We start from the raw sequence: 12,681 nt of genomic DNA on the forward strand, positions 1-12,681 counted from the left end.
GCGAATCGCAGCCGTTAACACGTTTTTGTATTTATGACGCCATAATAGTAGGTAGTGACGTAACTGACGTTATATGTCGGCACCCACCAAAGCGCTGAAAGGGAAAGGGCAGCGCACGCGCTGTCGACGGAAGAGTCACGCCGGCAATTGTGTGGACTGGACGTGCTGCACGTGTTGGAGATGTCGTTTTGGACTAATGAACAAGGAATGGGCCGGTGTTTTGGACTAATTAAATTGGTTATGATTGAAACCAAGAATGATTAACACGTTAATCGCAGTATTATAAATATAACAACGAAACTAAGCAACAACAACGACAATTAAATATCAAGTAGTTGAGATTATCGTTGAATATTTTGTTTTCTCGATTTTGGACTTTATATATGAGTTGTGATTGCGGTCCCACGCATATTACAATTAGTGAAGAACGTTTATAACCAACTAAGCTGAGATGGTAAATTACAACTAAGTAAAGGGCTACCTGTGCTAACTTTTGAGTTTAGTTGGGCTAGCCCTGCACATAGTATTGCTAATACCTTGAGCTACAAGTAGGATTGGGCATGGGGAGTTATGGATGTAGGGTAGGAAAACTTGGGATGTTATAAGTTTGATTTAATTCACAGATTAGATTACAATCTCATAGTATTTCTCTTTCTTAATTATTTTTATAGAAGCGGGAATGGAGAGGGTAGAACAAAATGTAGGACCTCTGGCGCTAATGTATATGCTCTAAACCACTTAAGCTATGAGTATTTTATCTATTCCTCACAGTGCAAGACGGTCTGATTTTGAATCTCTCTTATTGATTTAAAACCTCTTTTAAATCTAAACCCAAAAACATTTGAGGCCCAATGGGCCTTATCATGGACCCATGGAAGTCAGAGAGAGAGAAGAAGAGCCCGGCCCAAGCCCAACACAAGGCTCGAAGCAAAGACTCCGACCCACCACAATTTGAAGTGAAAAAAGCACACACCTTTGCTTCTCAAACAATCCACAGCCATGGCGGGAACGGCAACCTCCTTCAACGTCTCCTCCGCCTCCTCCATCCTCAGCCGTCCGTCGCAGATTTCGCCGCTTTCGATCTCATCCAAGCCGTTCTTTCTGCCAATGCGGAGTTCTTCCCGAACCCCCCTGCGTCTCGGATTTCCCAGTAAACTCCTTTGACTCTCTTACTCTTCGATTTTACTTTTTCTTGAGTTAAGTTCATGTAATTTTGGTTTTGGTCAGTGAAATGCTGCCTGGATTGTGAGAATTTCAGGGATAATGGCTTTTTCTAGCAATGACAGTAAAGTGGGTTCCAACATTGAAGTCGATTGAGCTCCTTGGCGAGTTATAGGTACTTATGTTTTCTTCTTCTTCTTCTTCTTCTTCTTCTTCTTCTGACTCATTTTTTAAGTCACTTTTTGAGTTAAAGTCGAAAATTTTGGACCTTTTTCTTATTGGGTACATAAAATTTTGAGTTTTGATGATATAATTCAATTTTATTGTGTTTCTTTTTGTTTGATAATTTACCATTTTCAGTACTAATCTCATGGCATTTGTGTTTGTTTTCGGGTAAGTTTTACGGTAAACATACTTTAGGGAGCTTGTATCATTTAGTTGGTCCATGAGGGTCAAAATGTACATGTTGGTTTCTCATGGTATTGTGATGGGTATGCGAGATGCGAAAAAATCGAAAGCCTTTTGAATACCATGACGCTTAGCTGATATGAAAACCTTTTTCTTTCGCTGCGTCATGCTTTCAAATCATGTCTTTTGCTTCGGGTAGGGGGATGTTGGTGTGTCGAGCGTTGCTTAAGAAGTTCGGGTTGCGTATAGGTGTACTTGATTGCCATTTGCCTCTATATCTGAGGTGTCTGTTTTTGTTTGTCTAATATTCCCATTGAGGGGGGCTTTCTTTTCTTCAGGGAAACTATTCATAACCCAGTTGAAGCTTACTGGTTTGCTGCCTGTTGGCCTTATGTAGAGTTTCTTCACATGAAACCTGCGAAAGGGGCCGCATTTGCAAGGACCAAAATGCGCAATTATGCATCAGGAAACACTGTTGAGAAAACATTTCGAGCAGGCAGCACGGTAATGTTCATCGACCCATCATTAATTTCCGTGTTCAGATATATTTGAAGTTTATAGTATTTTGTTGCCGACATGCTTAACAAAGTCAACTGAAACATGTAGCATATGACATTATTTATTTTGTACGATAGACGTTTCCCTCAACCCTCGCAAAGAGGGAAGCCTTGTTGGCTTGGTGTTGCCCTTTTTACATTTTTCTAGCAGTTTAACCTGAGAACCAAGTTAATATTTGTCTTAACTGATCGTGTCACATACTTTACTTTAGTTTATTTCAAACATATGACACTGTTTAACTTTCGGGTTCTATACAATGACATATATATACCTTCCCATGTTTCACTGTTTTTGCAGATCAATGAGGCAAATATATACAAGGAAACAAAGCAATTCGTATACAAAGACGGTCCCCAGTTTGTCTTCATGGACCTGGTATTCTTTGCTCGAGTCTCTACTTACAAAATTAGGGAGCTCGTTCTTGGCACTCCAAAATAGTCAGACATGTGGCATCTAATGCTGTAAGTATCCTTATTTCTCTATCTCAAACATGTTTTTACATTCACTTGTCTCAGACTACCTATGAAGAAACTCGTGTAAATGAATCGAGTATTGGGGACAAAACAAAGTGGCTGAAAGAGGGAATGGACTGCAATTTGCTTCTTTGGAATGATAAAGTACTTTCCTTATTCTCTTTGAGCTATCCATTGCTTTCAAGCTATTAGATTTCCAGTTTTTTCTGCAAAATGATGCTCTAGATAGATTGTGCCAAGATGGCTCTTTTTTCCGAGGATAATTGTCCGAGTGCAGCTCTTACGCTCTACCTAATAAACTTAGAGAAGTCTCGAGTCATGTATTTAAATTCATTGACATTATGATAATACATCTTAGATTCATGCTGAGATGAATCGTGGTTGTTTGTATGGAAACTACGGTCTTTGAAAAGCAGTCTGTACTTTTTTGTGTACTTGCAGCTTATCGATGTTGATATCCCCATCACAGTGCAGCTGAATGTGGTTGATGTTGATCCTGGACTTAAAGGTGACACAGCTCAAGGTAATGTATTGAATTTTTGATGTATATTTCATGTATAAAACAGTTACAAGATCAAACATATATAGAAGAAGAAATGGGAAAGAAGAATAGAGGACAAAAGGTAGAGAATAATGGCAGCTAAGCAAGCATGATGATGACCTCCACTCTCACTAACTAGCTTTACAATGATGAGGGAATAACAGCTAACACTAGCACTAAGACTAGCCGAAAGCTCCCTAAGCTGAGCTGTTAAAGTTTTGATGTATATTTCATGTATAAAACAGTTACAAGATCAAACATATATAGAAGAAGAAATGGGAAAGAAGAATAGAGGACAAAAGGTAGAGAATAATGGCAGCTAAGCAAGCATGATGATGACCTCCACTCTCACTAACTAGCTTTAGAGCAACTCCAGCGGATGCTGGTTGCTCGGGCGACAGGGGAGGAGAAAGGGCCTGAGGACCGGTGGGAGCAGCTCCAGCGGGGAAGGGCCCGAGTGAGGGTGGGAGCCCGAGCGAAGGGGGGGTAGGGAGTCGACGGGCCTGTGGCCCGAGGGCTTTGCAATTTTTTATTTTTTTTGTGTCAGAGAGAGACACAGAGAGAGAGAGAGAGAGAGAGAGAGAGGGAGGGGGTTTTTTATTATTTAAACAAACAAAAAAAACTATTATTTTAATTGCTTATTGCCAGGGGGAAGGGTTCTAAGGGTGGAGATGTAAATGGCAATTACTGTTCATTAATGGTAGTTACTATTCATTTAAGGCAGTTACTGTTTAATAGGGTGGATTGAATAGTGGATTGCCAGGGGGAAGGGCTCCATGGGTGGAATTGCTCTTACAATGATGAGAGAATAACAGCTAACACTAGCACTAAAACTAGCCGAAAGCTCCCTAAGCTGAGCTGTTAAAGCTTGCATTATTCTTCCAACAACATTATTCTTCCAACACTCCCCCTCAAGCTGGATCTAGGGGATCCCTTGAGGCTTGGACAGAATGCACAGAAACGGAACCGTAGGAAGAGATTTGGTAAAAATGTCAGCCAACTAATCATGACTGCGAGTATAGTAGGTGGTTATGATTTTGGATTGAACTTGTGCTCGAACATAATGACAATCCACTTCAATATGCTTCGTTCTCTTGTGGAAGATCGGATTGGAAGCAATGTGCATGGCAGCTTGATTGTCACAGAACATAGACATATGTTCATTGCTGGGAAAGCCTAGATCCAACAGAAGGCTTTTCAGCCAAATAAGTTCACACGCAATGGAGGCCATAGCTCGATACTCGGCCTCTGCACTGGATTGAGCTACGACAGTTTGCTTCTTGCTGCGCTATGTTACCAAATTGCCACCTATAAAGGGGCAAAAACCTGTTGTTGATTTGCGATCAAGAGAATTCCCAGCCCAATCAGCATCTATATATCCCATGATGGCAGTGCTATCATTTTTTGTCATAAGGAGTCCTCGACCAATAGACCCTTTTAGATAACGAAGAATTCTCTTCACAATTTGCATATGAGCTAATGTAGGAGCATGTATAAATTGACTCACAATACTCACGGCATAAGAGATATCAGGACGCGTGATTGTGAGATAAATAAGCTTTCCTACAAGTCTTTGATACTTAGTAATATCAGAGAAAACTTCACTGTGAGTACTAAGTTGTAGCTTGCTATCCAAAGGAGTACGTGCATGTTTACTATCTATTAAGTCAGAATCTTTCAAAAGATCAGGAATGTATTTCCTTTGATTGAGAAAGAGGCCTTCCTGTGAATTTGCAAGCTTAATACCTAGGAAATATTTGAGACGTCCCAAATCTTTGATTGCAAATTTGTTTTGCAGAGCGAGCTTGAGAGAGTGAATTTCTTCAGCATTGTCACCTGTCACTATAAGATCATCAACATAGATTAAAACGATTACTTTTCCAACCAAGCGATCACGAACAAATAGTGAGGAATCAGCACTACTTCTTTGAAAGCCAAACTTTTCAAGAATGAAGCTCAGTTTTGCATACCATGCACGTGGAAACTGTTTCAATCCATAAATAGATTTGTGCAGTTTACAAACCATGTCGGGGTCATCTGATTGAGGATGTCCGGGTGGTAGTTTCATGTACACTTCCTCCTCTAATTCCCCATGCAAAAAAGCATTCTTCACATCCATTTGATAAAGAGGCCAAAACTTATTAACGACAACTGATAATAGAACCCTTACAGTGTTCATTTTGGCTACGGGAGCAAATATTTCCTTGTAATCCAAGCCATAAGTCTGAGTAAATCCACGAGCCACCAAACGAGCTTTGTGCCTTTCAATCGTCCCATCTGAGTTGAACTTAGTCTTGTACACCCAACGGCTGCCAACTGATTTCTTCCCTTCGGGAAGTTTAACTACCCTCCAGGTTCGGTTGTCATGAAGAGCTTGCAGTTCATCCCTCATCGCTTTTTGCCAAATTTCAAGTTCATTTACTTCTTGAAATGTTTGTGGTTCATGAGTATTGTCCAAGGTATTAAGAAAAGAAGTACGAGAGGGGGAAAACTGCTTATAGGAAACAAAGTTTGTAGGAGGATACCTAGAAGTGTAGGTGACATAATCATGTAGTCGAAGTGGAGGCTGTCGAACCCTAGAAGGGTTTCGACGAATTGGAACTTGAGGTTCAATATCTGTGGTTTGAGATGAAGGTATCTCATGCAATAGAGTTGGTGGGTTACGTGAAATGGGACTTTCTTGATAGAGGGGAACACTAGGTAATGGAAACATGTCACTCAAAAACTCCCCCTGATCTGCATCACTTAGTTTCTTGGAGAAGTAGGGCATGTTTTCATCAAATCTCACATCCCTTGAAACCATTATTTTCTTTGTGATTGGATTGTAACACTTGTAGCCCTTTTGAGTAGATAAGTGACCAAAGAAAACACATTTGGTTGCTCGAGGATCCAGTTTATCACGGTGGAGAGATTGGTTGTGAACAAAGCAAGTGGACCCAAAAACTCTCAAGTGTGAGAGATCATTATGTCTGTCCTTCAACACTTCATATGGAGACTTGAAACTGAGTACTTTACTAGGCAATCTATTGATTAGGTAGGCAGCTGTAAGTACTCATTGTGACCAAAATTTCTTTGGTACATTCATATGAAACATGATTGATCTTGTCTTCTCAAGAAGGTCTCTATTCTTTCTCTCAGCAATCCCATTTTGTTGGGGTGTGCCAACACATGTAGTTTGGTGCAGTATGCCATGAATACTAAGATATTGAGACATGTTATGGGACATGTATTCAGTGCCATTGTCAGATCTTAATATATGAATTTTTGATGCAAATTGAGTACCAACCAGTTTGTGAAAATCTTGAAAAACATTTGAAAGTTCACTCTTAAATTTCAAAAGATACAACCAAGTCATCCTTGTAAAATCATCAACAAAGGTTACAAAGTATTTATATCCATCAAAGGACTCTAGTATTGGACCCCAAATGTCTGAATGAATGATTTCGAAAGGATGGCTAGCTCTAGAAGTGGAAGAATCAAAAGGCAACCTAGAAAATTTAGACAAGTGACAAACATCACACTTTAACTTGTCCTTACATATTTTTGGAAACAAAAAAGACATTACTTTATCAGAAGGATGTGTCAAACGTTGATGCCAAAGTTGTTGATCTTGAAAAACACTTGAACTGACTTGAAAAAACTTGGGATTCTTAGTGTCTTTAGCCAAGTAGTAAAGCCCATTCAACAAGAAACCTTCACCAATCGTTCTCTTGGTGATGATATCCTGAAAAATGACATTGTGAGGGCAGAAAATGACTAGACAGTTTAGAGAATTGGTGATAGCTCCTACTGATAGAAGTTGAAAAGGAAAAGAAGGTATGTAAAGGGCTGCTGACTTTATGTGTTTTGACAATAAGTTGATTTTTCCTTTTCCTACAACTGTGGCACCCTTCCCATTAGCTACTGACACTTGAGAAAAATTTGTCATTTTTGTAAAATCATGTAAGTTATTAATTTTATTTGTCATGTGATCCGTGGCTCTTGAGTCAATGATCCAATAATCATGTTCATTACTAGCATTTAGGGCAGTAGAGAAGGCACTGAAAATACCTGGGATATCTTTCTGTGAAACATGGTCATGTTTAGCCAGAAAACCAGCAAATTTTCCAAGTAAAGTTGTGTGATTCTTCTCTTCAGCTACGGGAGCTTCATCTCTATTGTTAAGCACATGTTTGCTGTGGAGATATGCTGCAAAATCATTGTTTAATGCAACATGATTGGTAGTGAATTTTACCATTCCTTCTGTCGACAAGGTAACTGCATGGTTGGCCTTGTAGCTATTGTTGTTCAAATATTTTTGTGTACCCTTTATCTCTGGACCTTTTGTCTCCTTCAAGAACTTAGGCTTCAATTCCGAATGAAGAATCCAACATCTGTCTTTTATATGGCCAAGAGAATCACAGTAGCTGCACTTTAAATCTGATCTTTTTCCCTTGTAAACTTTGCTTTTAGGACGTTTGTTGCTAGAGACATAAGCCCTAGTCTCAGAAACGTTGTCTTTAGTCTCTTGATTCATGACTTTCTTCCTTACTTCTTCCCTTTGGATTATGGCACACACACCACTGAAGGAAGAGAGTTCAGCATTCATTAAGATGTGACTTCTGAGGTCTTCGAACTCTGGACCTAAGCTTGCCAAGAGTTGAAAATTTTTGTCTTCTTCTGCTCTTTTGATCAACACATTGGCATCAATGGTATGAGGACGATAAACATCGAGCTCATTCCACATGTTTGTAAGACTGCCAAGGTGTTGAACAAATGCTTTGCTTCCTTGTTGTAGACTTGCCAGATTCTTCATAAGCTGGAAAACACGGGCATCATTATTTTGATTTCCATACATCTCTTTTACTTGCTTCCAGAGATGCATGGATGACTCGGAATAACTGAAAATTTCAGCAATCCTTCGCTCCATTAAATTGAGCAACCAAGACATGACCAACTGATCTTTGCACAGCCACGACTCGTATGTAGAAGAAGTGACTACTGGAGCTTCAATAGCACCATTTACATAGCCAAGCTTTGATCTTCCTCCAAGTGCAAGAGATACTGCACGACTCCAGGGAAGGTAGTTGAATTCATTCAACAAAACAGAACTAAGACGTTGATTAGGATTGACCTCAACGTCAGAAAATGCTGGAGCATCTATCGAGCTTTCAGTTTCAGAGAGTTCTTCAGCTATCTTGGCTTAGAGCAAAAGAAATTTAGCGAAAACGATTACTAGAGTCAGGAATTTAGAGTTCCTGCTCTGATACCATATTGAATTTTTTATGTATATTTCATGTATAAAACAGTTACAAGATCAAACATATATAGAAGAAGAAATGGGAAAGAAGAATAGAGGACAAAAGGTAGAGAATAATGGCAGCTAAGCAAGCATGATGATGACCTCCACTCTCACTAACTAGCTTTACAATGATAAGGGAATAACAGCTAACACTAGCACTAAGACTAGCCGAAAGCTCCCTAAGCTGAGCTGTTAAAGCTTGCATTATTCTTCCAACAACATTATTCTTCCAACAGTAATGCAATTTATGTCCTCTTGCAAATTTCGAAATACCAAATTTAGTACTCTATTAGTGTAAATACCCATCAGTCCATGTCTTGTTTGAAGACATGAAGACTGGTAAAATACCACCGGACCGAAATGCTATTACAGGGTTAGGCCGAGAAGATGAGCTGATTAACCAGCTCTATGTGCAGAATGTCTGCCTCATTTATCTCTTGGGTTTTAGAAATTTTTAGAATTCGCTATTGCACCGTCTCTCAGAGGAAATTTTTGAGAATGGAATATCTCCTCTTGGTGGCATATTAATTTTCGTTTTCCTGTTCTTAAGGTATCGTTTGGTATGCAGACGGGACGAGACGGGACAGAACGGAATGGGATGGGACGGGATCAGACAAGACGAGACGGAACGAAGAGAGAGCAAAGATGCCCTCGGATGGAAACAAGGAGGAAGAAGAAGGAGGCGTAGATGTTATAATTTTGTGTTCCACGGATGTGGAACAAGTCGTCCCAGAGCGTGAGATGGAACAAAAATTCTCCCAAAACTCTTCCCGTGGAACAGCGAGTTCCACCAGTTTTAGGCACACCAAACATGGGACGCAACGCCTCGTCCCACTCCGTTCCGTCCCGTCCCACGTACCAAACGGTACCTAAATTCACATGTGTTCTTGCCCAGGAGGTGGAACAAAGCGAGCGACTCTTGACACCGGTGCTGTTGTCTATGTCCCGCTGTTTGTAAATGTAGGTGATGAAATACTGGTGGATACCAGAACCGGATGACTCGTGCTGAGAAAAATTAGTAGAGTTCTGCCTCAGAGATTTCTTATCATCGGCCGCGGAAATTTTGTACTGTATTTTTGTTTACTATGCAGAGACTTTACTGCATTTGACGATAGAGCCTAGAAATGTTATCTGTACATCAAATTAGTGGAAGAAAGAAATGAGCACGAGCAAAGTTTTCTCATTGTTGAGGTTTTTTATTAGGAATTACACCTCTCTTCAACGCTGCGCCATAAACGCTACAAGCACCGAGGAAACTCCCCTGTCGATTCAGTTCTTGGATTACAGGGTTATACGATACCCTACCGGTTGCTCTACCCCCTTCGAACATGATGCTCAAAACTAACAATGCCTCGAATACCTTTCCCTCAACACAAAGGCCTTGAATCACATTGTTAAAGGTGACGATCCATGGCGAATGCCCCGTTCGAACCATCCGCTGCAAACTGACCAAAGACTCGTCCATCTTCTTCCCCATGCAAAGACTCTGGATCATGAGGCCATACGTACTCGCATCTATACCCGAATGCCCGCTCTGCATTTTCTCAAACACTTGGTGTGCATCTTCCAAGAGGTCTTTTTCCTTCCATGATCTCCTACACAACCCTCTCACAAGATTGTTCATCAATCTCTCCTCCACTTCAAACCCATTTTCCACCATCTCCTCATAAACCCTAACCGCATTTCGAATCTTCCCCCATTTCAACAGTCCATGCAGCAAACTACTGTAAGTGATACAATCAGGAATGCAGTTCATCTCCTTCATCTTCTTCAACACATTGAGCCCCTCCATGGGCCTCCCTTCCTTGCAGTATCCATGAAACAGAGCATTGAAGCTCACCGCATCCGGAATCAACCCGCTCTCCATCGCTTCCACGAGCAATTCCATCGCCTCATCCGATCGACCCACTTTACAAAATCCATCCATAACAGCAGTGAATGTATATATATCAGGTTTCACTTCATCTTTCTTTATTCTCATCAGCATATCATATGCATCCTCCACTCTCCCCACATAACATAACCCCTTCAGCAAGCAATTGTAAATCTGCACTGTGGGCTTCAAACCAACCCTACCCATCACCTCAACAACCTCCATAGCCCTCTGCAATCTACCCCTCTTGCAGAATGCATTTACCAGAACAGTAAAAGTTGCAGGATCTGGGTAAAACCCATTTTCCACCATGTGGGTTAAAACCCCTCTGGCCCCATCCAGATCGTTTTTACCGCAGTAACACCTTATAAGGATGGAAAATGTCAGAGAATCTGGCACCAACCACAGAGCTGATGATATTTCATCAAACAAGCTCAAGGCAATATCAGGCTCTTGTGCTATTACCAGAGCCATCAGCAGAGAATTGAATTCAGATGCGGTTTGAAAACAACCATCTTTTTCAAAAACACCATGAATTTCACTTGTTTTTTTGAAGGGCAGAGCTCTGATTCTGTCAATGAAATCCTGCACCTGCAATCTGCTGGCTGGGTTGTCAAAACTCGGATTTGGGTTTTCGTTTTTGGACTGAAAGATGTAATCTTTTGGGGGCTTCTGGTGGATTTTGGTCGGATTTGTAGCTGAGGATGAAAGTGCTGCGAGGAAAAGCAGCTTACTGCTGTATTGGGTTCTGCAGAAAGGAGATGGAGATGGAGAGTGAAAAAGTGTGCAGGGTGCTGGGTACGAAGAAGGCATCAGAGAGAGGTCCATGGATAATTTCTGGAGTTGTGTCTGAGCTAAAGCTTGGAACAGCAATAAAAATTAAAAAGTTATAAAATTTTGATTACGTTCGGGGAAAACGATATCAAATACCATGTCGTTTTTGGAGAAAAATTTGTGTACACTTGGATAACCATGTCATCCGTACGCTTACACTCAACGACGAACAGCCTCGGGTTGGTGAAAGTGGGTCTTTCTGGTAAAACTCTTTGAATAGCATGGTTGCGTAAGTGGATGTATGAATGACGTGATTCTCTAAGTGGATTCAAGGATTTCACCGTCTATTATGACGGACAGGAGATAAATTTACTTACATTGAGAATATTACTATGATATGATGGTATTCAAGTTACTTATGAATTGTCTTGTATTTTTAATTTTTTCTAAAATTTCATAAATAACTTAAGATACTGTCATAATCATATTCCGTTATGAAACTTGTGATTAGCGTTTAAATCCTCGCCAATCACCAGAAGTTTGCAACATTTCATGTATGTGTATCATGTAAAAAATGTGCATAGAAGAGGCACTTGCAACAGGAACCAAAAACATGGAATGAAACGTTGGAACTTCAGACACTATATAAAAAGTTTACTAATTCCCAAATGCTGCGACTTTCAAATGCGTACAGATCTACTAAATGTCTTCCAAAACCTGGGGTCTTTGGCATCCGGGATTGGGATGTCCTTCTTTTTTCCACCCATTCTGCTCAGAATCGGTTTGATCATCTTCCTCAGTACCTTGTTAAACCCCAACCGACGTCTCTTCTTCGCAACCAAATGTGGCGGTGATGGTGGTGGAGGTGGAGGTGGCGGTGGCGGTGGCGGTGGCGGTTCTGATGGACCTTGAGTGATTAAAAGAGGAAACTCGGACCGAATGTACGCCGGCTCGGAGAGACTCCGACGCAGCATTGCCTGGTTGAGTTGCAACTCGATGGAGAGCCTCTCGAAATGGTCGAGCAGGGAGCTCTTGTCGTCTCCGAGCTTCCACAGTTTCACCTGATTTTTTGCTTCAACTTCCTTCATCGCCTTCTTTGCCTCCACCATTTTCTGCACATTGATTGTGCTAATGGAACCGAGAGAGTACTAATAACCGAAGAATTTGGTTTACTTTTTTGATGTGGGGAGATTAAGGATTCGGATTCATTTGAAGTCTGCAAGGAAGCAAGGAATATCACCAACATGGAATCTGAAAAGGCTGTCATAATTTATGCAGTAGGTTGCAGTACCGGTCCAATATAATTCCTCCAAACGACAGAGGTAAATGTAGAGGACATTAATATGGAGCACCTTAAATCTAGGGAACTTGTAGAGGCAAAGAGACATGCGAGATGACTATTTTAAAGTGAGATTTTTCATGAATTCTTTATCATCTCACAGTTTAATGTTAATTCTTGTGCTAATATTATAAATTATTGTACCAAAAACATGAAGTGGCAAAGTACATTGCGAGTCCCAAGTTTGAGAGTCTCCTTTAGCATTTTCAAACACTTGTATATTGGACAACTGGATTTTAACAGTTTTAATCTGGTCATTCAAAAACCAGTGCA

The 12,681-nt window shown here is 40.6% G+C and overlaps 1 protein-coding gene across 1 annotated transcript; it reads left to right on the plus strand.

Moving 5' to 3' along the window:
• The first annotated feature begins 1,323 nt into the window (after positions 1-1,323).
• Positions 1,324-3,342, plus strand: LOC103434034 (uncharacterized). The gene is made up of 5 exons (XM_070820717.1): positions 1,324-1,336; positions 1,967-2,073; positions 2,425-2,502; positions 2,643-2,744; positions 3,042-3,342. Exons 2-5 carry the CDS (start codon positions 1,978-1,980, stop codon positions 3,141-3,143), a joined length of 378 nt encoding a protein of 125 aa, XP_070676818.1. The 5' UTR covers positions 1,324-1,336; positions 1,967-1,977; the 3' UTR covers positions 3,144-3,342.
• Positions 3,343-12,681: the final 9,339 nt, after the last annotated feature.

This window comes from Malus domestica, chromosome 04 (genome assembly GCF_042453785.1).
Source record: "Malus domestica chromosome 04, GDT2T_hap1".
NCBI classification, from domain to species: Eukaryota; Viridiplantae; Streptophyta; class Magnoliopsida; order Rosales; family Rosaceae; genus Malus; species Malus domestica.

Coding starts and splice junctions, on each gene's coding strand:
- LOC103434034 (XM_070820717.1), top strand. CDS start 1,978: ATGAAACCTGCGAAAGGGGCCGCATTTGCAAGGACCAAAATGCGCAAT. Junction 2,503..2,642: donor AGTTTGTCTTCATGGACCTG/GTATTCTTTGCT, acceptor CACTTGTCTCAG/ACTACCTATGAAGAAACTCG. Junction 2,745..3,041: donor TGCTTCTTTGGAATGATAAA/GTACTTTCCTTA, acceptor GTGTACTTGCAG/CTTATCGATGTTGATATCCC.